Source organism: Ixodes scapularis, unplaced genomic scaffold (assembly GCF_016920785.2).
Source record: "Ixodes scapularis isolate PalLabHiFi unplaced genomic scaffold, ASM1692078v2 PGA_scaffold11__112_contigs__length_91849675, whole genome shotgun sequence".
Taxonomy (NCBI): Eukaryota; Metazoa; Arthropoda; class Arachnida; order Ixodida; family Ixodidae; genus Ixodes; species Ixodes scapularis.
Window position 1 is genome coordinate 86,886,339 of NW_024609837.1, and position 25,852 is coordinate 86,912,190.

General features: G+C 48.9%; 2 protein-coding genes across 2 annotated transcripts in view; both read right to left on the reverse strand.

Moving 5' to 3' along the window:
• LOC8039860 (snRNA-activating protein complex subunit 3) overlaps positions 1-21,622 on the reverse strand; it is a 110,126-nt gene extending 88,504 nt beyond the window's left edge. Inside the window, exon 1 of the mRNA XM_040211467.1 lies at positions 21,546-21,622. The gene's annotated coding sequence lies outside the window, so the exon portion shown is untranslated. The remainder of the gene's footprint in view (positions 1-21,545) is intronic.
• A 10-nt stretch (positions 21,623-21,632) lies between these two features.
• On the reverse strand, positions 21,633-25,069 carry LOC121835106. Its single transcript, XM_042289044.1, has 3 exons — positions 25,057-25,069; positions 22,563-23,231; positions 21,633-22,463 (listed from the first exon to the last, which is right to left on the reverse strand). Exons 1-3 carry the CDS (start codon positions 25,067-25,069, stop codon positions 22,225-22,227), a joined length of 921 nt encoding a protein of 306 aa, XP_042144978.1. The 3' UTR covers positions 21,633-22,224.
• Between the last annotated feature and the right edge of the window lie 783 nt (positions 25,070-25,852).

Here is a 25,852-nt window from a genome sequence, read left to right on the forward strand (position 1 = left end):
CTAGAAACTATATTGTTGTCTTGGCATTTTTCTTTTTTGCGTCTGATCAGGCATTTTTAAAAGCTGGTCATGCAGTGGGCGAGTCAGATGGCTCAAGTTTGCATTATTTGAAGTTGATTGAATATATTTCTTTCCTACTGCGTCAACGTTGTAGGGTGATTTCGTCGAGGGTACTGGATGCCTGCTACCTTGGACGCAACTGCAGGTAAGCGTAGTCAGGTATATTATTTTGATGTTCTTGTTCGCATTTGGGCACTTGAAATGAGGTTCTTGATTTTAATATTTTCTTTGTGTGTGTGTGGTGTTCGTTCATTTTCCAGAGAAAATTGAGGGTATACTTCGAGTAAATAAATTAGAGTAGGACACACAAGGCGCTTGAGCGTGTCTTTTTTGGTGTGTTCTTTTTGGGTGTGTTCTTTTTCTTTGTTTTCGTCCTTGTGTACTGTTCTTCTCATGTTCAAATAAAACATACATTCAATTTTAATCTGGCAGAGCACTTCGGCAAAAATATTTGCATATTTGCCGAAGTTCGGCAGTTAGGGTTGGCGGTCATGTGGGTCTGCTGTGGTGCTGAGTAGCTAATGTGGTGTAGCGCTCTGTGGTGTACGTTCTTCCTCTGTCGTTGTCTTAAAGCGCACTCATGTTTTTTCACGTACGATACCAACTCGCCCAACAATCAGCACTTGTATATACTAACCTGCTACAGTAGTTGTACCCCTTTGACTAAGATTTGTTAGTCTTCTAAGTAAATCGGGGTGACATTAAATTTAAACATGACCGGCGAATACAAAGTGCTTACTAATCTACGATTTCCACCAGCCATATGATAATTTCAGTCAGTGGTGGTTAGTCAACAGTTAAACTAGTCACGTCTGGTAAGTATGGTTGATGCTTTATAATGCTAGAATCAGTGGCCCATCAAATGCTCAAAATGCGTCTTAGAAAAATCTAATATTTCTTCACAGTTTATTTAAATTGGAGATGATATGTTTCAACTTCATATCACATGATTTCCACATTTTTTTGGTTCCAGGTAGGCGGTGCAATCTACCCGGTGGCTGTCAGCTCAAGCCTAAGTAATCCTGGGGCGCTCAGCGATGTGGCAGTGGAGGGAGACCTCGAAGCCGCGTCGCCTGCTGAGGCAGTCCTGGTTGCATTCTGCCTCTACTTCATCTTTGACTACACGTATCATCACCAGTTCAGGGGCAGATTCATTGCACTAGAGTACTTCATTGATCTGAAACACTCAAATGTGGAGTCACGTGCAACGAATTGCTTTCGAACCTAAACGAAATGCCAAAAAGTAGTTTCTCTTTTAATGCCTTTTTATGCAGGTTTAGGAATTTTTTATGTCACTTGTTTAATGTTTTTTTTTTTTTTTTTTTTTTTGTCTGACATAAGGCAGGATGGTTGATTCTGAGAGTTACAGAAGGTCAATGATATTGCTTTAGAGTCACATTTTTGTAATTTTCGAACTCACAGCTTTTTGCTTTGTGCAGCATTGGCATACTTAATTTATTTCAGTGTACTTCATACTTGGTGCCTCAAAGCATTCGAGGGTTGTGGTTCCATGTTCACACTGATTTGTGCTTGCAAGGTTTAAATACAGCTCATTAGCAGCAGGAGATACAAGCCCTTTCTTCTTTCCACATTGGAAGAGCAAATCCCGGAGTCTGATTTCCTCCACTCCAGCGTTCATTCCACTACTGTGGATAGGACGGGCATAGTGTACTGCTCTCCTTGAGTTGCAACGTACTAGTCATTGCTAGTCGTGTATTGGTTTGTATTGCTGTTTGCAATATATATGATAAAGAATCTATTTTATATCACAGTGCGTTCATTTTGATTCTGGTTTGTACAAAACTCAGTCATTTGAGTTCACCCCAGTGAAGCTTCGCTATTCCAAGCAGTGTTCCAAGCATTCACTGTTATTTTCCGGGTAGACATCGATTGTTTATGTACTTTTTGTGATAATTTTATTGACTGTCGCGAACTAGAGGCCCGAAAGTGTTGTTCCCGATGCCTTTATGGCGCTTAGTGGTTTCATCTTAGAATTTTTATAAGATGTATAGTCATGCCATTGATTTTTATGCCATTTTGTCTGTGACAGCCACAATAAAACATTGTCATTTACTTTCAGAACTAGGCCGTCTTCATCTATTGTAAGGCCCACCATTGAAACATGTACTATCACACCCACAAAGGGCCACAGTACCTTGTTTTAGGGGGCAAAAGTGATTCCATCAAGTGTGCATTTAACCTGTATTAGGGGGTGAACTGGGCCAGTTGGTTGCTGTTATACATGATGGGAAAGACAGCTCGGAAATCGCGGACTACGAAGAACAAACACGACAGGACAGCACTGTCCTGACGTGTTTGTTCCTCGTAGCGCGCGTTTTCTGAGCAGTTTTCCTCGTCGTGTACATTTAACCCCAAAGTGGATCATAGTTCCCTCCAAAAGGAGGTAAAAGCAGCGCCCTCAATTATGTCGTCTTACCTCCCAAAAGGGTTGAAATTACCCCCTAAAGGAGGTAAAGGCTGACCCTGAAAGGATGCACTTTTAACTCCAAAAGGAACTAAGGTTACCTCCAAAAGGAGGCAATGTTGCACCCTAACCAAGGAGGTAAGTTTGCACCCTCGTTGCAGGCGGTAACGTTACCTCCAAAAGGGGTTGCCCTGTGTGCTCGTCAGTTTCCCCCTCAAGGAGGGTACTACAGTACCCTTTTTTTTAAGAGTGTACGAGACCATCTAGAACCCAAGCCGTCTGTTATTGCAGAGCGAGCCAGATTTCATCGCCGAATTCAAGAGGAGGGCGAGACTATTGCGCAGTTCGTCGCCGCGCTAAGGACGCTCGCACGAACGTGCGACTTTGGCACGTTTTTGGATGAGTCATTGCGTGACCGGTTCGTTTGCGGAATGCGCCGCGTGGATATTCAGCGAGCACTTTTCGCCGAAGATAAGACGTTGACCTTCCAGAAAGCGGTTGACCGGGCCGTGGCTTTGGAGACAGCGATAAAAAGCACATCCGAGGTGCACGGGTCTGGTGGCAACAGCGACCAAGTGGAAAGCGCCAGCGTCCACAAGTTGAAAGGTGACAAGGAAGATACTAAGAAGCGAGGGGTGGCTTGTTACCGTTGCGGGTCAAGCAAGCATCTCGCACGCACGTGCATACACAGCGAGGCGACCTGTTACAAATGCCAGAAAGTGGGGCATATTCAGCGAGCATGCCGCTCATTTCAGGAGAGGAAGCCGCAAGGAAGGAAGAAGTCGCTGAAAACTTTAACGGTGACTAAGGACGCCCATGTCAACCGCATTACAGCTCCAAAGGACCAGCCATTGACGGTAGAAGTGCTGGTTGAGAATTCGCCGGTGACAATGGAAATCGATACCGGAGCGGCGGTATCAGTCATCTCAAAGCAGCAGTACCGTGAGAGGTTTGCGGCATTGAACTTGAAGCCGACGGCGCTGCGGTTGAAGACGTACACCGGGGAAACTGTCAAGCCCTGTGGAGTTCTGGAAGTTAAAGTTTCGCATCAAGAGGAAACAAGAGTCCTGCCATTGTATGTCCTGAACCAGTCAGGGCCACCACTTCTTGGCCGGGAGTGGCTACAGAGGCTGCGGTTGAACTGGAAGCAAGTGACGGGCTTCAACAATCTTCAGAGGAGCACACAAGGGGCAAGTCCGATGCCAGTGGACAAGTTGCAAGTATTACTAGACAGGTATCAGGCCATCTTCAAGGACGAACTGGGGAAGATCTCTGGAGAGGAAGCGAGGCTGTTCCTTAAAGAAGGACGTCATCACAAGTTTTTGAAGGCCAGGAGTGTACCCTTTGTATTGGTTCCAGCTGTAGAAAAGGAACTGTCGAACCTAGAAGCCCTTGGTGTCATCACACCGACAACCAGTAGCGAGTTTGCGACACCATTAGTGCCTGTTCCCAAGAAGGATGGCACCATACGATTGTGCTGCGATTACAAGATGACATTGAATCCGATGTTGGATGTTGAGCGTTATCCCTTGCCGAGAGTAGATGAGCTCTTCTCAGTGTTGGCGGGAGGTCAGAGTTTTTCAAAAATTGACCTCAACAGAGCATATCAGCAGGTTGTCATGAGTGAGGAGTCCCGACGATTACTGACCATCACGACACACAAAGGCCTATACCTCATGAATCGCTTACCTTTTGGAATAGCGTCGGCCCCAGCAATTTTCCAGAGGGTAATGGATAACATGCTGAAAGGAATCCCAGGGGTGGCATGTTATTTGGATGACGTGCTAATTACCGGAAAATCGCAGGAGGAGCATCTAAGAAGTCTGGAGGAGGTGTTCAAGCGTTTTGCGGAACGAGGCGTTCGCATCAAGCGAGAAAAGTGTGCCTTCTTCCAGGATCAGTTGCAGTACCTGGGACATGTGATAAGTCCTGAAGGAATAAGGACGTCGGAGGAGAAGGTGGCTGCTATCGTAAAGGCACCAGCACCAGCAGACGTGTCGCAGCTGAAATCGCTTCTGGGAGCCGTGAACTACTACGGCAAGTTTGTTCCTCAACTGGCAACCATAGTGGCTCCACTCTACAAGCTACTACATCAAGATGTGAAGTGGCACTGGGACCGTACATGTCAAGAGGCCTTCCAACGAGTCAAAAAGTTGTTGATGTCCTCAGAAGTGCTTGTACACTACGACCCAACAGCACCCTTACAACTGGCGTGTGACGCATCATCTTACGGTGTTGGAGCTGTGTTGTCTCACATATTGGAAGATGGAACTGCGCGGCCAGTCGCATACGCGTCACGGACACTGACGTCTGCAGAAAAAGGGTACAGCCAGTTGGAAAAGGAAGCGCTGGCGTTGCTTTATGGACGCACGTTTAAGCTTGTGACGGACCATAAGCCCTTGCAGACTATTTTTGGACCAAAGACTGGGATCCCGGCAATGGCGGCTGCACGTCTGCAAAGGTGGGCAGTGACCCTGTCTGCCTACAGGTATTCTTTGGTGTTCAAGCGGTCGACTGAGAATGTTAAAGCGGACTGTTTCTCCAGACTTCCAGTGGAAGGGCGGCAAGAGAGTGACGAAAAAGTGGAGTCTTTTTGTTCCTTAAGATTACTGTCCTTGCCGGTGGACAGTCGGGACATTGCAAGAGAAACCGCACGAGACCCGTTGCTGAGGCGGGTGTACGACTACGTCTTGAAGGGGTGGCCTCCTTACGTGGGAGACCAAGCGCTGGAACCTTGGTTTCAACGTAACACGGAGCTGTCGGCACAACAGGGCTGCCTTATGTTAGGACTGCGAGTGGTAGTGCCGGAAAAGCTACGGAGCGTGCTGCTGGACGAAATCCATGAAGGGCATCCAGGAGTAGTGCGAGCCAAGGAGCTAGCTAGGAGTTATTTTTGGTGGCCCTCAGTGGACCAGGATGTGGAAAACCATGTGAAGGCGTGTGAGCAGTGTCAGCAACAGCGTAATCTGCCTACGCAAGCGCCTTTGCATCCTTGGTCGTGGCCCACCAAACCATGGCAGCGGGTACATGTAGACTACGCTGGACCATTTCGAGGAGCTATGTTTTTGGTAATTGTGGATGCCCACTCAAAATGGCCAGAGGTGTTTATTATGCAAGCGACAACCTCGGCAAAGACTATTGAAAAGCTACAGGAGGTGTTTGCGCGTTTTGGAATGCCCGAGACGTTGGTTTCTGACATAGGTACACAGTTTACGTCAAACGAGTTCAAGGACTTTCTAAAACGGATCGGAACACGTCATGTGTTAACAGCACCGTATCACCCCAGTAGCAACGGCCTGGCGGAGAGATTTGTGCAAACCTTAAAATCGGCGCTGCGCAAGGGAGTTGCCTCGGAGCCACTGCAGCAGACCTTAGGAAAGTTTTTGCAAACCTACCGAAACATTCCACATGCAACAACGGGGGAGGCGCCAGCAGTTTTGTTTTTGGGAAGACGCCTTCGCACTAGACTGGATGTTCTCAAGCCATCTGTAGAAAAGAGAGTGGCCAGGCATCAGTTCCGCCAGATGTTGCAAAGAAGCTGCCGCACCCGAGAGTTTAAAATAAAGGACCGGGTACGTGTGTGGAACCCCCATCGGGCAGACAAGTGGCTAAAGGCAACTATACTGTCAAGGAGCGGTCCTGTCTCGTACAAGCTGCGTGTGTACCGGGACCATGACACAGTCATCTGGCGACGCCATCAGGATCACATTCGGCAGGAGGGGGACCAGGAAGTTGGAACGCCGGCGTCGCGGGAGGAAGATGGAGCTAGCTTCATACCGCAAGCTTTAAGTACAGCAAGCCAAGCGCAGCCTCCCCCTGCCAGCCCACCTACAAGTGCCTCAACGGACCCGGGGTCGACCAGTATTTCAAGGCCTCGAACGCCGACTCAGCGCTATCCAACAAGAGTGCGCAGCCCTCCTGATCGTTATTCACCGGGGGACTGACCTAAGGGGGACTTACTCAATCAAGTGCGGAAGAATGTGGTGTTTGGCGGAGTGAGGTTCGGGTCGGGTCACCCTGGGTACAACGCCGCGGGGAACTCTGGGGTGGGGCACCCGGGCGGCGAGTAGTCTGTTTCATTGGGCCGCTTGAGCTGGACGCTACGGAGCAAGTCGCTCCCCATGTTGGTTGCGGAATAAAGACACGTTCCGTACCAAAGTATCTCCTTTGTCGGCGGACACACAACAGTGTCGTTCGATGAAACGTGGGCGTTCGCTAAAACGTCATTCGATCAAGTGAGTGCCTTCCTGCGTGAAGCCGTATCAAAAGGTACAACTCGCCGAAAACGTGTCGCCGGTGTCGCGGCGTGATCAAAGCTTCCTTGGCACGCCGAGTGATGCATCTTTGTGTCTTCGCACGCTTGGATACCGGTCAAGAATTGACGTCGCGCGTAGATGCCTTTAGATCATTTATATATATCGGCCACGGAGTTCTGGATCGTCCAGCTGTTCCGGTGAGTTGCTATCAATAAAAGGGGGAGATCTGTACGTGTTCTTATGTACTATATTAACCATGGCTATGTCCTCTAATAGATTCCGTGGGAGCACGAATAGGGCAACGTTGTGGAGCCAGGGGGGTTTTCGAAAGCAAAAGTACAAGACGGCGAGAATGAAAATCTTTGAAGCGCGGCCGATATGGTCGTGTGCAATCTGTTGACCAATTACAATTAGGCGAGCCGCGCTCAAACGTCAAGTGCAATTAAGTAGGTTGATAATAAGCCAGCACTGATCAGTGATGAGGAGCTGTTGTGCACGGTATTGTGTAAATCGTCTAAGGACGAAAAAAAGACGTACCTTCCCCCCATCTTCCGTCGCTAGTGGACGCTGGATTAAGCTCGTTCCTAAACCGCGAGGGGGAAAAGACGCTAATCCAGAGGCACGAACAGCTTCACGCACATTGCACTCGCTAAACACATACACACGGCGTCGGTTTTTGGTCGGTATCCAAGCGTGCGAAGGCACAGAGACACGGCACTTCGGCGTGCCAAGGAAGCTTTGAACACGTTGCCAGCCCTTCCTTTCGACGCGTTGTGCCTTTTTCCTGCGACACTGCACTTTCGTAAAATTTTCCACGTGTTCACAACGGCAAGTCTCAACAATACACAGAGTTTTCAAAAAACGTCTTTGGCGAATGACGATGAACGAGTAGAAAACGTGTCTACAGCACGCTGGAAAACCGCAGCAAAGGCGAGCTAAAACGGCAAATCGTATCCCAAGCGAGTGAAGTCCGGTGGCTTCACTTGCGCTGCAGCGAACAAGCGGGGAAGCGCGATCCAGCAATTGTCATAGAGGTCAGTGATGAACCCTTTGAATCCGAGAAGCAAAAGTTCCGCTAGAGAGCGGCTCGCGCCGTCCTCTAGTGGCGCAGGCCACCCTCTATCCGCTCGGCTTGCAGCTCCGAAAAATTGAGCAGCGTTCGGCTGGGCAACTCTAGATGGTGTTGGCTGGGCGCGCCGATTCTCTCGCTCCGATGCGGAGGCGCTCCGGGTGGTACATGGAGAATAGAAGGGTAGGAGAGGGCACGACGTCGGCCGCGTAGCCTCCACAAGCCATGCTCCCTTGACGCCTCGCCTCTTTCTCATTTTTCTCCTTACTCTCCTCACTTACCATGCCAACGTGACCACATCACGTGGCCGTAGCTAGCCTTCGTCTTGCTGTGGGGTACTAGAATACACCACAGTCTAGACCTCGACCTGATAAAACCTACCGGACGGAGCGCGCGCAAGCCTGCAAGGAGTCCTTCTACAATCACCCTATTGAAAATTCCATCAAGCTACGTAATTTGGGACACTGACTGCCAGTCAGCAGCCTTGGTGGAACGTGATGGACCATCAGACGTCATCTGATGGTCCATCAGATGACTTCTGACTGCCACTGCCAAGGGAATTTCGTCAACAAGGGCAGCATTTATATAAGAGTAAAGCTATACGCACTCATAAATATCGCCAAATGCCTCGATAAAACAAAAAGTTCGAAAAAAAAAAAAAAAAGAAGCAGCACCACCGCGCATCGAACCCGCGACCATATGCGTACAAATCGGACACCATAACCGCTATGCTACGCCCTACCTTTTTTTTTTCTTTCTTTATTGCATGGAAGAAAGTACGATGAGTATACAAAATACCTTTTTAGGTCAATATCTGATTAACATCATTGTTTTTACATCAAAAATCTTTTATATGTTGAAGAGTATTAAATAAGGATACCCATTCAGGTACAACAGTTTGGGTTTCATAAACACTTTTGATGCGGGTAACAAGCTCAATGAAATGAAGTCTTACAGTCTTAGGGTGTAAGTTCTCGTTTCTAATGTCCATACGGGACTTCCACATGCTGTATAATGAAAGCAGCATTACAAGGTCATAAGGGAAGGCGTCTCTAGAGGACACAGGTAGGAAACGAATGGTAAACAAAGTGATATCGATATCTTTTTTTAAAGTGCGTTGCAGAACATCCCAGAAAAATACAGCATCCCAGCAGTGGATGAAAACGTGCTCAACTGTTTCTGGCGATTTACATAGCGTACAATTTTCTGACCATGGAACAAATAAACCCTTTTCTCTGAGCCATGATTTTGTAGGTATGTAGTTTAAACAATGTAGTTTAAAAAAGAAAGTTTTTGCTGCGGGTGGGATGCACATCTTTTTGACCCGGCTTAGGACATCGCAACTGGATCCACCGTCAGCCATCGTTCGGTAAATTGGTAGAGGAAACAAAATACTTAAAAGATCTCTTGCCAACTTCTTCCGCGTTACACTCGTTAGGTAGTCTCTAGTAAATCTTACCGATAAAAACTGAAATGCCTCGACCACCTCTTTTAAATATCCGACCAGTACAGTTTCTTGGTATCCACCCGAAGATACAATATAGTCAGTAAGAGAGCTTGCCAGTCTATTCTGTACTATTTCTCGAAGAAAGGGATGTTCTTGGTCTCTTAGAAAAAGAAAGCGGGAAACCAATTGGCGAACAAACATATGCGGAAGTCCGATCCCTCCGTCAGGTACCCGGCGAAACAAGTTATCTCGACGCATTGGTTCCCAAACAGATTTCCATACAAAAACGGCGAACACCCTATGCAGTCTTTGTATATTTGTCCGGGCACAATGCAGTACCTGTAGAACGTACCACAGTTTAGCCGCCAAAAATACGTTACAGACTGTGGAACGGGCGAAAATTGACAAATTCCTGTGGGACCAGCCTTTCGTTCGCTTTTCTAAATCGTTCGCCACTCCAGACCAGTAGGTCCTGCTGTTCCGGAAGTGTCTTAAGGGCACTCCGAGATAGTCACAGGGAATACAACTCCATTGTATGTCTTCGTAATGTTCAGGCGTCGTGGCCCACGCTCCATGCCAGAATCCTTTGCACTTTTCTAAATTCACTGAAGCCCCAGTAACCTCACAAAAGTTACGTGTGAGTTCAACTGCCTTGGTCACACATTTCTTGTCTTTGCAAAAGTAGGCAATATCGTCTGCATAAGCCAGGACCTTAATTTCGGTTTTGCATAGAGTGAAACCGTAGACGTCTTTACTTCTAATTATACTTTGGCATGGGGGTTCCAAATACAAAGTAAACAGTAAAGGAGAAAGGGGGCAGCCCTGGCGAACTGAAGAACGCACTGGGATGCTCTCTGTGACACTGTTATTTATGATTAAACTTGTGGAACAGTTGCGGTAAGACATTTGAACACCCTGAAAAACAATATCTCCGATACCAACGTGCGACAAAATCATGAACAGAACGGTATGACAAACACGGTCGAATGCTTTCGCTAGATCAACTTGGAGCATCGCAATTTGGTCGTTATTACTCGTGGCGCACTCTAGTACACTTCTCGCAATGTGAACATTGGTCTGTATAGCCCTCCCACGAATCCCACAAGTCTGGTGATCCCCGACTAAAGCACAAATAACATGTTGTAATCTGTTGGTCAAAACTTTTGCGAAGACCTTATAATCTACATTGCATAACGTGATGGGCCGATAACCACTCACGTGCAGAAGTTTGGTTTTGTTGTCAGTCTTTGGTATGAGAATAGTATGAGTATGCAAAAAAGAGGGGGGTAATGTGTTTGCCTTGTAAGCCTCTTGAAAGATTTCTAACAGAATGGGAGCTAAAGCATTTTTACGCAGTTTATAAAATTCCCCTGTGATACCATCTGGACCAGGAGTTTTTCCTTTCGGAAGGTCATCAATGGCTTTTTCTATTTCTTGTAAGCTGATGGGTTCCTCAAGCCCCTTTCTGCACTCCTCATCTAATTGGGGCAGTAAAGCTACCAGTTCCTTAAGGTAGTCGTTATCTATCGATGAAGCACTTTTCCCAAACATCTTTCGGTAATGTTTAACAAAGACGTGGGCTATGGTTTCCTTATCTGTGATTATCAAGTTATTATCTTCTATTTCCGTAATTTCTTTAGTTATGGCATACCTCTTCTCCTCCTCCATTGCTCTTTTTGTAGGCTGTTCTCCCATAAGATACTTTTCTGTGCGCGTGCGCACAACAGCTCCTTGGTAACGATCCTGGTACAATGTATCTAATTCGGCTTTCATGCGAGTTATGTCTTCAAATCCCTGTCCGGGGTTTGTGCATTCAAGTTCGACCAAGACGCGTAAATTACGTAGCAGTGCTTTTTCTGTTTCTGACTTCTCAAATTTCAGAATACTGCTCCTCTCAATTGCTAACTGTTTTAAATCTTGCTTATATAGTTCCCACTTAACAAAAATGTGCTCAGTCATTTCTCCTACTTGTTTTAAGAGATCTTTAGAAGTGGCCAAAAAATGTTCGTCTTTTAGTAGTTGGCAGTTGAGTTTCAATAGCTTCCAGTTTATTTCCTTTTTTCTTATCTTCTTCCCTACTGTTAACGAGACCACACAGTGATCAGTGAAAAATACTGGATCCACCGTATAACTCCCTAGACAGTTGATAAGGTCTACGGAACAATAAATTCTATCTAAGCGTGCGTGAGAGGAGTTTTGAAAATGCGTAAACTGCAGTTGCTTTCCTCCTTGTTGAAATGAAGCTGCGTCAAAAATATTGCTCTCGTCAACCATATTTAGCAGTATTTGTGCACTTTTGTCAATGCGCGATTTAGTAGGCGTCCTGTCTGCTTCCTCACAAACACAGTTGAAATCTCCTAGAAGAACTACCAATTTGTTACAAATTAAATAGGGTCGTAGATGATGAAAGAACGCTACTCTTTGATTAACGTCATTTGGTGCGTAAACACATATTACACGCCAATATACGTCAGTAACTCGAAAGTCGCACATGATGAAGCGCCCGCAAAGATCTGTCGTGACCATTAATTCAGATAACTGAAAAGACTTCTTAATAAACAACATGACACCGCCAGAGAAACCAACAGCATGGCTAAAACATATTTCATACTGATGGAGGAAAATATTCAAGGCATTTTCTACGTGTTCCTCTGTTGACAATTTTGTTTCTTGCAGTGCCACAAAGTCAAAATCCTTATCGTCAAGGAGGCGCTTTAAATGATATTGCTTTTTGCGGGAATTGAAGCCTCTAACATTCAAGGTCATAAAACGAATGCCCTCGTGAGAAAAAGGAGGGGGAGGAGGTAGGGGAGGTATGGGGGTGAGGGGGGTGGGGGTGGGGAGGAGGGGTTATATTATCATCTAGCGCGCAAGTGATGTTTTCCGCTTACTCGCGATGGTGTCTGGCGGTACTTCTTTTTTTCGTTTGCTCTCATTAGTGTCCTTTGATGTGCTGAGGGTTGTGTCCATGGTGGCTTCAGGGTCATCTTCGTTGTCGTAATCCGTGGGCTTGCCTGCGGGGTCCGCCGACTGCCTCGGTGCTTCCGATGGTTGCGGAGTTCTTTCGTCGTTACACTCCTGTGTAGATGGAGCTTCACCTTCCGTCGCTACGCCGATTTGAGGCGGTTCGATGTTCTTCTCAGCCGACGCCTGACACTCATTGGGACTTGAGGGCGTGTGTTCTGCCGTTACCCCTTGGGTGGGAAGGATGTCTCCACTGGCATCCACAACCTCTGAGATGTCCATCAACAGCTCGGAGTTGGAATCTGCTTCAGCGCCGGGGCCTCGAAGTATGCTTGCGTAGCTGGAATAGCACTCATCGCTTTGGTGTCCGTATCTGTTGCATCGGGCACATTTTGGAGTACGACATTGTCGTCGAATGTGGCCAACTCTCTTGCATCTCAGACACAAGGGCGGCCGTCCGGACATGACGACAAGAGTCTGCGATCCGGCAACTTTTAACAGATGAGGAATGCTTTCTGAAGTCGCGGTGTCGTGAAGAGTCATGCAGACCTCTCTGTTCATTGTCTCCATGTTCTCCATCCCGGGAACGCGCCACTTCTCTCTCGCGACACTCCGCACCGTTCCAAAAGGCGCCAAGGCTTCAGCGACCTTTTTCTCGTCCAAGTGCAACGGTAGCCAGAGCAGTTTGATCTTGACATCTTTCGAATTGGGATCAATAATGAGGCACTTTTTCCCTTTTACCTTGAGTTCTTTCACCGCCTTTAGCTTTTCCGCGGCTGCAGGATTTGACATCGTTGCCATCCAGAAGTGGCTCATTTGGAACTGCCCGAGGGACAGCACCTCACTCAGATCTATCACATCTTTTAGGCCGTCGCGAAAGTCCATCGCACGGTAAGGACGACCAGTGAGGTCAGCATGAAGAAACACAGAGTTAAGGCACAAAGCCGCCGGCGGAAATCGTGGAAGCAGAATTCGGTACTCCTCTTGGCTTACCGCCTGAGCCTGGGCATTTCCTGGGCCTATGTGTGTCGCCACAGTATTCTCCGGGTGCATCATTCGAAGATCGTTATTGCCATTTAAACTTGAAGTACTGGGGTTTCCTCGGCCTGAGGCCGATTGATGATTTTCCTTGGAGATCATGAAAACACGTCCGTTCGAAACGGCGTCTTCTTCTTTCTCCCCATGCTACGCCCCACCGCTAGAGAAACTCGATTTGACTATTCGTTTTATACAAAATGCTTTGGCAGCAAATGCAGTTAAGCCGTCAGCATGTTATGCAAAGCACTCGTACATCACTCGCCGTACTTCAGTTCTACTCACCTGCCATGTAGAGTACTTTCGCGTCGTAGAACGATCCTTTTGTTCGCGCATCACCGGCCCGGTAGACCTGGTACACCCTGTCGTCTTCAACTACACCGCTAAAGTCCCTTACATCGACGGAACTCACAACAGGCTGGGTCTTGTCGAGTAGAAATTCTACTAAAACATAAGACATTGTAGAGCCCGGGCAGGATCGACAGGTTGGAGCAAGCGAGCAAACAAAACGAGTCGAGAGCGATCGTTCATGAAAGCTCGGCGAAGCGGCGAAGCCTCTATGGGCGAAGCGAAGTGCGAAGTGTTGTGTTGGTCGTGTTCGGCGCTCCGGCGGGCTTCTGATCAAGGTTGTCGGTCGGTTGCGTGTCAAATCTCTAACTTCAGCGGTTTTATGGGCTCACGTCCCAAAATCGTTTTCTCGTGCATAGATTACTTTTCGTATTCATAGATTTGACGAAATAGTGTATCCGAACGAACTTTACGTCCTTTGACCGTACGTCTGTCTGCACGTCAAAGCGTTTTGACGTACAGTCAGAGACAGTCGATGTACAATCAGAATCGCCACCAAGACATCCTGATGGCATTTCGCGGCGGCCGACTGCCACCAGGAAACCATCAGAAAGCCGACAGGCGGAGTCTGACTGGAGTTTGACTGTCGGTCAGAGTAACTTGTTGGCCAATCAGACATGCTTGACGTACAGTCAGGCACAGTCAGCGGTCCACTAGAAAACATTGACTGCCAAACAGGGTTACATTGATGGATTTTTCCTTCGGGCAACCATCCATCTCACACGTGACATGTCACGCGCACCAATCGCCAGAGAGATCTGCGGTCACGCTGGGCACAGAATCGTTTAAACTTTTTATGACTAGGCTTCACCAGTATTGCAACGTGCCCCCTCCTAGTACTTCTAACCTCCTTGGGGTGGTAGCTCCGACTCGGATGATTGGAGCGCTCGAAAGTCACCATCCGAATGTACCATAAAAGTACTGTTTCACAGGAAGGCGCTGCATATTGGTTAAATTAAATTAAAGATGTGGGGATTCCTGTGATCTCCCTTCCCCAATGGCCGCGATAACGGTCGCTGATCGGAACGCTCGGCCTCCTTTGCCGTGAGCACCGACCTGTTCGTGAAGCGGAGGGTCCCCTGCCTTGGAGTGCCCTCCCCTCACTCTGTCTCGGGGGGACCTCTTTCCGTTCCCCCGCTCGGATGCGGATTCACTGCTGACAGGCGAGCAGGTTTCGCCTCTTGTTTTCCCGTTTTCGGGAAAGGAGCTCGTCCGATGACAGCGAAAAATATAGGACGTGTATCGGCGATTTCTCGATGCTTCCCCGATCTTGACTTTCTGGAACCCCGCGTCTGGCAAGTAAGGACTAGGGTGCCTACATGTTTCCGCCGCTCCGCTGTGTAGGCACCCTAGTCTAGGCTTGACAGCGCTAGAGCGAATCTCGTAAGATGGCCGACGGTGGCCGATTTTTCGGTGCGGGGAAGCGCGATCCAGCAATTGTCACAGAGACCTGTGGTTACCGTCACTACCTCACAAAGTTTCTAGACGAGCATTGACCCCGTAAATGATGACATCACAACATGGCGTCTGGGTCCAAACAAACCGTTGCTAGGGACGTTGCTATGGACTACCACTAATGCATGGAGATTCCACACGAGGCTAGATTTTCGCTTACAAGTAAGTAAATAATTTTTGTTAAGCAACCTAACTTCTTGATATCTAATTATGAAAATGTTCTTGTCATCTCAACGTCGCATTGCAACGATGAAAGCAATTTCTGAAGTATTCCACTCCGCTTTGCTTTGGTAGCAGACGACACAAGCAACACAAGCAAGTGCATCGCCGTAACCGTAAAGGCCTCCGCAATGTGCGTTTTTTTTTTTTTTTTTTTTTTTTTTTTGAAGGACCCAGTTTAGTTCAGAAGGGCGAAAATTCCGTAAAATCAAACCACGTCCTGCAGATAAGTTACGACGACGACCTGGAGTGCATTACCGGCGTAGTGCAGGCCAGCATGAGAAACGAATCGTACGCCGTCGAGGTAAATCGTTTGCTAGCATTATTATTATTGAGGTTGTCAGGTTATTAAAAGTTGCATGTCTATCGCAATTTCGCAATTTTTTTTTTTTTTTTTTTTTTGTATACATTAAATTTTGTGGATGTGCTCTTTCGGTGAAGACCTCCTCGAACCCGCGATGAGAGTACAATCTGTAATAAACTCACCTTATGTTTTTATCCAGTTCTTTCACGTTTTGGGGTTTTGCGGAAATCTGAAGAAACTGCAAGAATCTTTCTCCACGCGATGGTTACAACCAGGTACGAAGCACCCTCCCATAGCGCGAGTCTGCAAACAAAATTTGGGATCTCTACCGATCGCCTGAAGTGCTTTTCTCACGGGTGCATTGCGATCTTTTAGCAGACGATCATCTCGATCGACGCCCGGACTTTCGACAAACCATATTTTTCCATCGCACCCCACTATAAATTCTTATAAGTGTCTGAAACTCATTATATTTCAAACAAATGCAATATCAGAATATCGTCTTTATTCACCCGATTCAGACGCCGGCGCCGGCTTGGCCGGCGGGCGTGTGGCAGTCGGCATTCTTCTTGCATTCGTCGTCGGCTGCCGGCATCTTGAGAACCGGAAATATTTCAGAAACAAGCGATTACTAGAGCACTTCTGCCGAAACATATATGACATTCAAGCTTTCTATATCTGTGATTTTTAGAAGTTTAAATCCTACTCCTGATTTTTGAACGGTCTGGTTTTCGTAGCGAAACCTAGCCACATGTATTTGTCCATAACAACGACCCTAGCAACGGTTTGCTTGGACCCATGACGTCACACTTACGGAGTCAATTACAAACGAGGCGGTAGCGACATCCACTAGGTGCTAGTTGATAATAATTTAATTCGTTTTAAAATTAATTTTCGTGTCTTTTCAACAAGAGATTGGTGTGTCTGATGTGATAATGCTCCCTTGAACACCAATAGACCAAGAAATAAGCGTCGAAATTTCGTTGTAGTCATTTGTTGTCATATGACCCACGGATGATCCAGTGGTTGTAGAGCTACCGGAGGTATGAGAGCTTTCGTCCCTATGGATCGCGGCGTCGGCAGCTGGGGCCTGTAGTGGGCGCTACTGAAGTGATGGTGTTTTTTCTTATTGCTCACCAGAGGACACCATCATTTATAGAGGATTATATAAGGAGCGGCGCGTGAGATTAAAGGGCTTTTTTGGTTGTGGTCACGAGCTGAGCTGCTGTCACTTGGCCGTCGTCCGTTCCGAACGTTCCGAACATGGTGTCAGAAGCTGGTTAACGCCGTCACTATGGCGGAAGGTGAACCCCGTATCCAAGTGGTTCGCGTCGGAGCGTCGGGACTTCATCCTCCGGCTCCATTCACTTTCACCAGCCCGGCGGAATGGCCGACATGGATCGCGACTTATCAGGACTACGCCTTCGCAGCCGGTCTCGATACTGCCAGCGACGAGGCGCAGGTACGCACGCTCTTGTACTGCATGGGACCGCAAGCTCGAAGCGTCCTGTCGTCGTTGGGAGCGCCAACTCCAGAGACCCTGTCGTTCGCGGTCGTCAAAGAGAAGTTGGCCGCGCATTTCGTGCATCCCGTCAACGAAATATGCGAGAGTCGCCGGTTCCACCGTCGGACGCAAGAGCAAGGCGAGTCTGTCGACGACTTCTTCACGTCGCTTCGTAACCTGGTCAAGCGCTGCGGTTACAACAGTGCGGACGTCGAAGACCGCCTGGTACGTGACAAATTCGTCGTGGGGTTGCGGGATGACAAGCTCTCTGACCAGTTGTGTCGTTCTACGAGGCTCTCTGCGGAAGAAGCGCTCTGTCAGGCCCGTGTTCACAAGGACGCCGAAAAAGAGCGGCTGTCACGCTCCAGTGTTGCCCGCGGGAATACCGCCCCCGAAAACCTGAACGTCGACACCGCGAGACGCAAGAAGATAGCGACCAGTCAATCGGCACGCTATCACGGCAAATCTGAGCAGTCCGCCAGTTCAACTTGAGAGTATTGCGGACGTCACCCTCACCTGCGGAAAGATTGCCCAGCGCGGAAATCGTCTTGCCATTTCTGCAAGAAGCAGGGCCATTTTGCAGAAGTTTGCAAAGCTAAGAAGAGAAAAGAACTCTTGGGCTCCGTGGAGCTTCACGCAGTCAGCACACGGCATGCAAGATACACCGAGGTGCGCGTGAATGGTCATCTTTCCAACTTCAAAATTGACTCGGGTGCGGAGGTCACCGTTGTTTCACCCTCTTTTCCGGGGCTTCCTATTGTCCTGGACGAAGCCGACGGCGAGGTGTCGGGTCCCGGCAACCTACGTCTGAACGTTCTGGGGACTTTCAAGGCTACCTTGGAGTGGCGTGGCAAGTTCACGGTCCAGCGTCTCTACGTCGTGCAAAATCAGCACACGTCTCTTCTCGGACTGCCTGCCATTGAAGCTCTGGGCGTTATTCAGTTCCTGGACTCGACGGAATACGTTCCATCAACTCAAGCCGAGATTTTTCAAGGCTTGGGGGAACTCCAAGAGGAGTATCACATCCGTCTCCAGCCGAATGTTCGTCCATTTTCTCTGAGCGTTCCAAGACGGATTCCAATCCCTCTGCTAGGTGTCGTGAAAAAGGAACTGGATGACATGGAGGCCCAAGGTGTCATTCGAAAAATCGACACGCCAACTCAGTGGTGTTTCGGTCTAGTCGTTGTTCCCAAACCATCAGGCGGGTAGAGACTGTGCGTGGACTTGACAAAGCTGAATCAAGTGATTCAGCGAGAACGTTACGTCTTGCCAACTGTCGAATACATACTGGGTCAGTTGGGTGAAGCTCAGATATTTTCCAAGCTCGATGCTAGGTCCAGCTTCCATCAGGTGAAACTTAGTCGTGACAGTGAAGAGCTCACGACGTTCATCACTCCCTTCGGCCGGTATTGCTACAAGCGTCTTCCATTTGGCATCGCATCGGCACCGGAGTACTTTCAACGCCTGATGTCAAGACTTCTTGAAGGTCTCTCGGGTGTCGTCAACATGATTGACGACATTCTAATCTTTGGGAGGGATCGTCGCGAACACGATCAACGTCAGGCCGATGTCTTGAGTCGCCTGGAACAAGCTGGGGTTACACTGAACGAGAAAAAGTGTGAATTCGGCGTCACCTCTGTCAAGTTCCTAGGCGTTGTCGTGGATGCCGAAGGAATTTCGCCAGATCCAGACAAGATCAAAGCCATCAAGAATTTGATGCCACCAGAAGATATCAGCGGTGTACGCCGGTTGCTTGGGATGGCTAATCACATCGGACGGTTCATTCCACACCTTGCTGACGTTACCACACCAATTCGCTCTCTGTTAAACAAGAACAGCGTCTGGATGTGGGGTCCTAGCCAAGAGGAGGCTTTCGCCCGCCTCAAGTCACTGCTTAGCTCTGAAACATGCATGGCAAAGTACCACCCGCGCTACCCTACCGTAGTATCTGCAGATGCCAGTTCTTATGGTTTGGGTTTGGGAGCCGTGCTGCTTCAAGAGCAACCTTCGGGGACTCGGCGGGCTGTCGCCTTTGCTTCCAGATCCCTCACTCCCACGGAGGGTCGCTACAGTCAAACGGAGAAGGAGTCTCTAGCCGTAACGTGGGCCGTCTTACGGTTCGACCAGTATATTCGTGGTCTGAACTTCGAGGTCGAGACAGATCACCTTCCTCTTGTCGCCCTTCTCGGGGGAAAGGACCTGGAGCTTTTGCCACCGCGGGTGCAACGCATGCGAATCAAGCTGATGCGTTATCAGTACAACATGAAGTATGTACCGGGAAAGCTCTTGGCGACTGCCGACACACTCTCACGAGCACCTTGTGACGCGCCAGCTTCGAAAGAAGTAGGGAGTGTGGAACTCTTCATTGGCGAAGTCTTCAAAGACCTGCCGCCAGCGGTGGCGAGTCGACTGGAAGACGTCCGCCAGCACCAAACGCAAGATGGGGAGTGTTCCATGGTAGTAACTTACTGTGGAAGAGGTTGGCCCAGCAAAAACAAAGTGCCAGCTCACATTGCTCCGTATTGGAAGGAGAGAGAACGATTGAGCGTCTACAAAGGCGTACTACTTCTAGATCGCCGCATCGTCATTCCGTCCGCTCTCCGACAGAGTATAATGGCCTTACTGCACGAAGGGCACCAGGGCGTTCGCCGCTGTCAAGAACGCGCCAGAGAAAGCGTTTGGTGACCGAACTGCAATTTACACATCGAACATCTTGTAGCCGAGTGTGCCAAATGCGCCGAAACTCGTGTGGTACACTCTGAGCCGATGATGCAGACTCCAACGCCAGAAAGACCGTGGCAGCGCCTCGGGATAGACCTTTTCCAGCTAAAAGGACGTGATTACGTTCTGATTGTAGACTACTACTCAAGGTTTCCTGAGGTCATCTCTCTCGGATCTCTGCGCAAGCAGTCATCTCGGCTGTCAGGAGTTGCATGGCTCGCTATGGGATCCCGGACGTCGTGCGGTCAGATAACGGACCGCAGTTTGCATCTCACGAGTTTGCAAACTTTGCTCAGGCGTACGGATTTCGCCATGAGACTAGCAGCCCGCGGTACCCCCAGAGTAACGGCGAAGTAGAGCGTATGGTGCGTACCGTGAAGGACTTGTTCGCAAAAAGTTCTGATCCGTACCTGGCCCTCCTAGCCTACCGAGACACACCTGGTGTCAATGGCGTGTCTCCTGCACAGTTGTTAATGGGGAGAAAACTCCAAACTCGACTTCCTGCTTTACCCGAACGACTTGAGCCAGCATTGCCCAGCCATCAGAACTTTAAGGCAAGAGATGCCGCAAACAAGTTACAGCAGGCAAAGAACTACAATCGCCGGCATAGTTCAAGTCCTCTGACTCCCTTGAAGTTGGGGGAGGACGTGTGGGTTAAGGACGTCAATTGTCGAGGCCGTATACTCAGCCCCGCTCAGCGACCACGGTCATATATGGTGGAAACGCCCAGGGGCACTCTGCAGCGAAACCGTCAGCATCTTGTCCCTTTCTCAAACGGCCAAGCAGAAGAAGAACCGTCGGCTAGTTCACAGCAGTCTATGCCTGTTGAGGGTCAACGAGTATCATCGCAAGAGCCTCAGCAAGAAGGACTTCGGCTGAGACGCACACGTTGCGGTCGTGAGATTCGACCGCCAAGGCGATTGGACTTATAGATCTTAAGAGGGGAGATGTAGCGGGCGCTACTGAAGTGATGGTGTTTTTTCTTATTGCTCACCAGAGGACACCATCATTTATAGAGGATTATATAAGGAGCGGCGCGTGAGATTAAAGGGCTTTTTTGGTTGTGGTCACGAGCTGAGCTGCTGTCACTTGGCCGTCGTCCGTTCCGAACGTTCCGAACAGGGCCGAGTGTCGCCACCGGCGGCCATTCATTGACACCAGCCAATGCATGGGACTCTATGGGAAGAACGAGAAAAAGTGCCGTTTTCCCCTGCTTCTAAGCTGTTCTCGGCACTGAAACTTTTTGGGTGCTTTTCGATAAGCCCGTCAAATAGCTTGCTTACAAACATTAAAACTGACAGCCCTCTCAATTCTTATAAATAAATATTTTGTGGTCGAGAGTGACTCCGCAGTAGTGCAGCTCAATGATGCGAGTTACCTAGAGTTACCGCGGAGTCGGGGGCGGTTTCGTTGAGTTGGGTTTAGCAGACGACAAGCTCGAAGGCTTTGCAACGCGGAATTCGCTGACTCCGGGAAAGCCGCTGTCGAGATGGAACTTCTTTGTCATTCATCAACCTCTGGCCTTCCCTGAGGACGGTCTAATTGACGGCAAGTTCCTTTGTTTACTTCATTACGAGAGCAAGCTTCCCTGCTCAGCCGTAGGTGCTCCGGTACGTTTGATTTTTTTATTCGGCGACCGGACGTTTGACAAATATGTTGTAATAATGAAAAACTCGGACACCCGTAAAAATAAAGAAGAGCAGGGCCTGCGTGGGCCTGCGTAAACGAGGGGTCTTACATGCCGAAGAGGTGAACGGCGGCGAACACCGGCGGGTCCGAGCGCGGGAGCCCCGGACGGAGAGAGAGAGACGTCCGACGCGGTCGGTGGCTGGGTCGTAACTCATTTATTTAACGGTCAACAACGTGGGGGTTGAGCGCCACGGGGACGCAACCCTGATAACACGGACAATGGTGTAACGGTGGCGCCATCTGGCTAGTGTGGCGAGAACTACTTAAATGAAAAAATTGAAATACACTTTCTTTTCCTTAAAAAAAAATAACTACCTATCCTTCCCTCTCTTAGGAAAAAAAATTGAATAGACTTTTTTCCCGAAAACTGACGCCAAACTGCAGGGCAGTTGGGAAGTATGGAAATGTACTGAAATGAAATGACATTTCTATGTCAAGACACTGGAAAATGTGAAATTAATGAAAAGGAAAAAGCACGTCGCAAAAGATTTGCGGAAAGCACACAATGGAAAAGGCTGCGCTGGGGCAGTAAGCTGGATAAGAAAAAAATTCACTGAATGTTCACAAATATCTTGAACCCAGTCCAAAAGAGTTAATAAAATAGTCCTTCAGGACGTCTGGTAGCCGCCGACGACACTCTTGCGCGGAGGCGTCTGGACCCTGGGGCTCTGGTGGCTCCGGTCTGGGGAACGGCTTGGGCTGCGTTGTGATGGGTACCGAACACCCACTCACAGGTGATTGCACTGGCACTGGTTCTGGTGCACCCTCAAAGGAGGTGCTGGAAGATACACTCTCAGTTGGAACAGGACCCTCAGGAAGAAGAGGGGGGGGCCTCGGGAACTCGAGGCTGGTTGTGGACCCTCGGGGTCTGGATTGGTGGTGTCCGGGCTGGCCGGACCAAGAACAGGAACAGGCGGCTCTTGGGGAGCCGGCCGGGCTGCAGGCGGGGCTGCAGCAAGAAGAACTGCAGGCGGGGCTGCAGCAGGAACTGGGGGCTCCGGGGGCAAGGTACTTCCCCGGGGCCGGGACCATGGCGCTCGGGGCGCCGAAAAGTGACGCATCTCTCGATGCCTCCGGTGGGCGGACGCGAACACGGTGGGAGGGTTGCTAGGCCCCCCACGGTCGAGTCGTGGCCACCGGGGTCGACTCTCGCAGACACGGTCTAGATGACCTTGCTTCTGGCAGGAGAAGCAGCGACGGTGTGCGGCCGGACAAAACTTCCTCGGGTGGCAGGGGCCACCACAGAAACGGCACCGCTCCGGAAAATCATCGGGCGGCACGACGGTGTAGATTGTTGCCGGGAGCTCGTAGTCCGGGAAGGTGATGCCTTGAATCCTTGTAGGACCAGGCCTTGCTTGCCGATGCTCGTAGTAGCCGCGGGCAGAGACCCGCCGGCCAGCAGGAAGGGCCAGTTGACGATGATCCCGGTCGTGCCTCGGTCGGCTTCGACACACATTTGCAAAATGTCCCTCACGGCCACACGAGAAACATGTGGCTCCGGATGCTGGGCACTCATCTCGGGGGTGGCTTCGTCTGCCACAGAAAAAACAACCGTCGTCGCGAACGACACGACGCGCCCCGGGGGGAGGGTCGCGTGGGCGCGCACGGAAGAACGGTCGGGAGGGAGCTCGCGACTGCCGGCGGTCGCGCTCTCGACGCGGCGGGAAAGGAGGAAAGGGCCGCTCGCGTAGCCAACACCACCTAGATGGAAAGCCGGAGCGCTTCCCTCTCTCCCTTCAAGGAGCGTCGGCATGAGTAGGCTGAACTGGTAGTGCGCTTCTCCGCAAGGCTCCCCTTGACAGTTGGCTTCTTTGCAATGCGCGTTCTCTTTTGTTTTTTCCTTTCTTTCCCTCTGCGCTCAACGGGGCGCAAAAAAAAAAAAAAGGCGCCACGGCGTCGCGTTTTTTTTTTTTTTTTTTTTTTTTTTTTTTTCTTTTCAACGGTCGTTTGTCGCGTTCCTTTCATCGACGGCTTATTTTACTTACTCCTGCGGGTTGAGTCACGTGACAATAAAGCTGGAGGAATCAACTAGAACAACTCTGGACGCGAGTATGTTTTTGGACGTCGAGGGTCAGAAGTCCAACTCTCGAGTGAGATCGAGCACATTTTGGAATGTCCTCTCGCGGCCTCGTGTGTGGACGTGAAAGCAGTGAAAGCAGCTTTTCGGTTGTCGGTGCGTGGTCGGTGCTGTCATTCGGTACAGATGTTGTTTATTCGTGCATTGACGGAAAACTGGATGTGAAAGTGTCCATATTTGAATTTCTGCAAGGATGACTGCGAAAGCGTGGACTATACAGCGAATCGATGGGAAGATCTCGCTCCTTGACGGCATGGCAGGGTAAGAACTTTTTAATTTTTATGATCGTGGTTTCGTTTCTTGTTTTTACTTTTCGCTGAATGCATGCTTGGGAGTGATTTGGTTGTGGCCTGGAAGCAACACATTCAAATGCTGGCGCTACTTGCAGGTGCAGAACTAAATAAAAATGACCCGACTTATGAGTTCATGTTGGAATGTTTTCGCAAGGTACGCAAGTGATAGGTTACCGCGGTTGCAACCAGCACATCAATTAAAAAACAACAACAACAGAAGTACATTGTGTCTTTTCTGCGTATCCTCATCGGAGCGCAGACATGATCCGCTACAACTAACTAGTAAGACCTATATTTTAGCGGGTCTCTGAGCAGTAGTTTGGAGTGCACGCAAGCCGGAATATGGTTCATTGATCAGTTATTTATCCATACACCAGAGCCATATACTAACGATTTAGCTGGAGCCACTTCAGGCTCCCCAAGGAATCCCACCACGCACCAGGAAGCTCTATTAATTATTATTATTTTTGTGATCCAAAGTACCAGATCAAAACACTGCCAGTGTTTTTTTCTCAAATACGGAACCACTTCAGCTTAAAGAAGAGCATTCTTTCTCCTTTTTTTTTCTTTTTATAACCATTTTTGATTACATTACCTTTCTTTAGGTTAATATGATTTCCTCCTTTTTCGTTCTATTTCCTGCAGAAGCGGTCACACATCCCGGATACTGCTTTGATGGACTCTGGCTACTCTACGGCCTCCATGGGACAAGCTGAAAACTGACACCTTAGAAGAGTACTTCGGAATGTATAGACAACTGGCTTGCTTCTAATATCACGTGTCTACAAGGCACATTTGCAAAGATGAAAACAGAATACTGCTGTGGAGCTCAATGTCAACGGTCACTACAGCTAGCAATGGAAACTAGAAAGATCTTCCCAAGCGAGCGGATACTTGACGCCCTACCTGCAACGTGGTATACCTGCAATGTGGCCCTGGGCTGTAAAAAAATAAGGCACAGCCTCCCGGCCTTGGGCTATGTGGCCAGCTGTGCAGTCTACACCATTTTAAAAAACCTAAGGGGCGAAAAATGCAAGGCCGCGTCGACAGCACGAAACAAGTTGGCTACAGTTTGCTCGCACAGGAAGACGAAGCTGGTGTAAATGCTGTAGCGAAATGAATGTTTGCATTAATGCCAAGAATGCTAAACAGAAGAAATGAAAAGCTGAAACTCGATCAAAGACACTCGCTGCCAACCGTCATGGATGTCAAGAAGCGAACTCGGACCAAGGAAGAGTATGTCTGACGCCTGTGATGATGAACCCATCGTGAGTTCGAGCTGAAGCATGTGCTGGACTGCAGTGAAAACTTTCAACTGAGGAACCTTTGTTGCAAGATACGCTGAGAGGTCAAGGCTAAACAAATTAGTTCGTGTCCGGCCAGCAACATGCTTGCGCTTCATCCTCATGCAAAGGCAACTGCTCTCTGAAGTCGGTGGATCTGTGTGTGTGTGTGTGCAGATAATCGGTGTCCTTGTAGCAGTCTGTTGGGTATCTTGTGGTGCTACAACGGAAATGCCAACATGCTGCACAGATATTGTGTGTCTCGGTGTCACATAATCTACAGCATCTAAGATGCATGTGTGTAAATGTTTTTGAAGACGGACATTATCAGAACTTATGGATACCAGGAGGCTCGTTTCGCAGTGTTCAAAGGTGACCAATTTCTTCTTTATGACTCTTCTGCATCGTAAATGCAAGCAACTTTGAATATCAAGCTCCCATGCCCACTTCTGTTTGTGTGCAAAACTTGTTTTTAGCCGCCCTAACTGTGTCGTTTCACAGACTCGGTACTGTCGAAGTACATCTGCATATGGGGCAACGCTTGGGTATTACGGTACTTTTTTTGGAAATATAAAGTTTTCACATTATGACATTGCAAAGAAATAGGTCACAGGTGTTTTTCGATGTAGTAACCAGATAGGTTGCTTGCTGCAAAACAAGTACTATATTTGAACAGGCAGAGTGCTTTGAATTGCTAAACCTA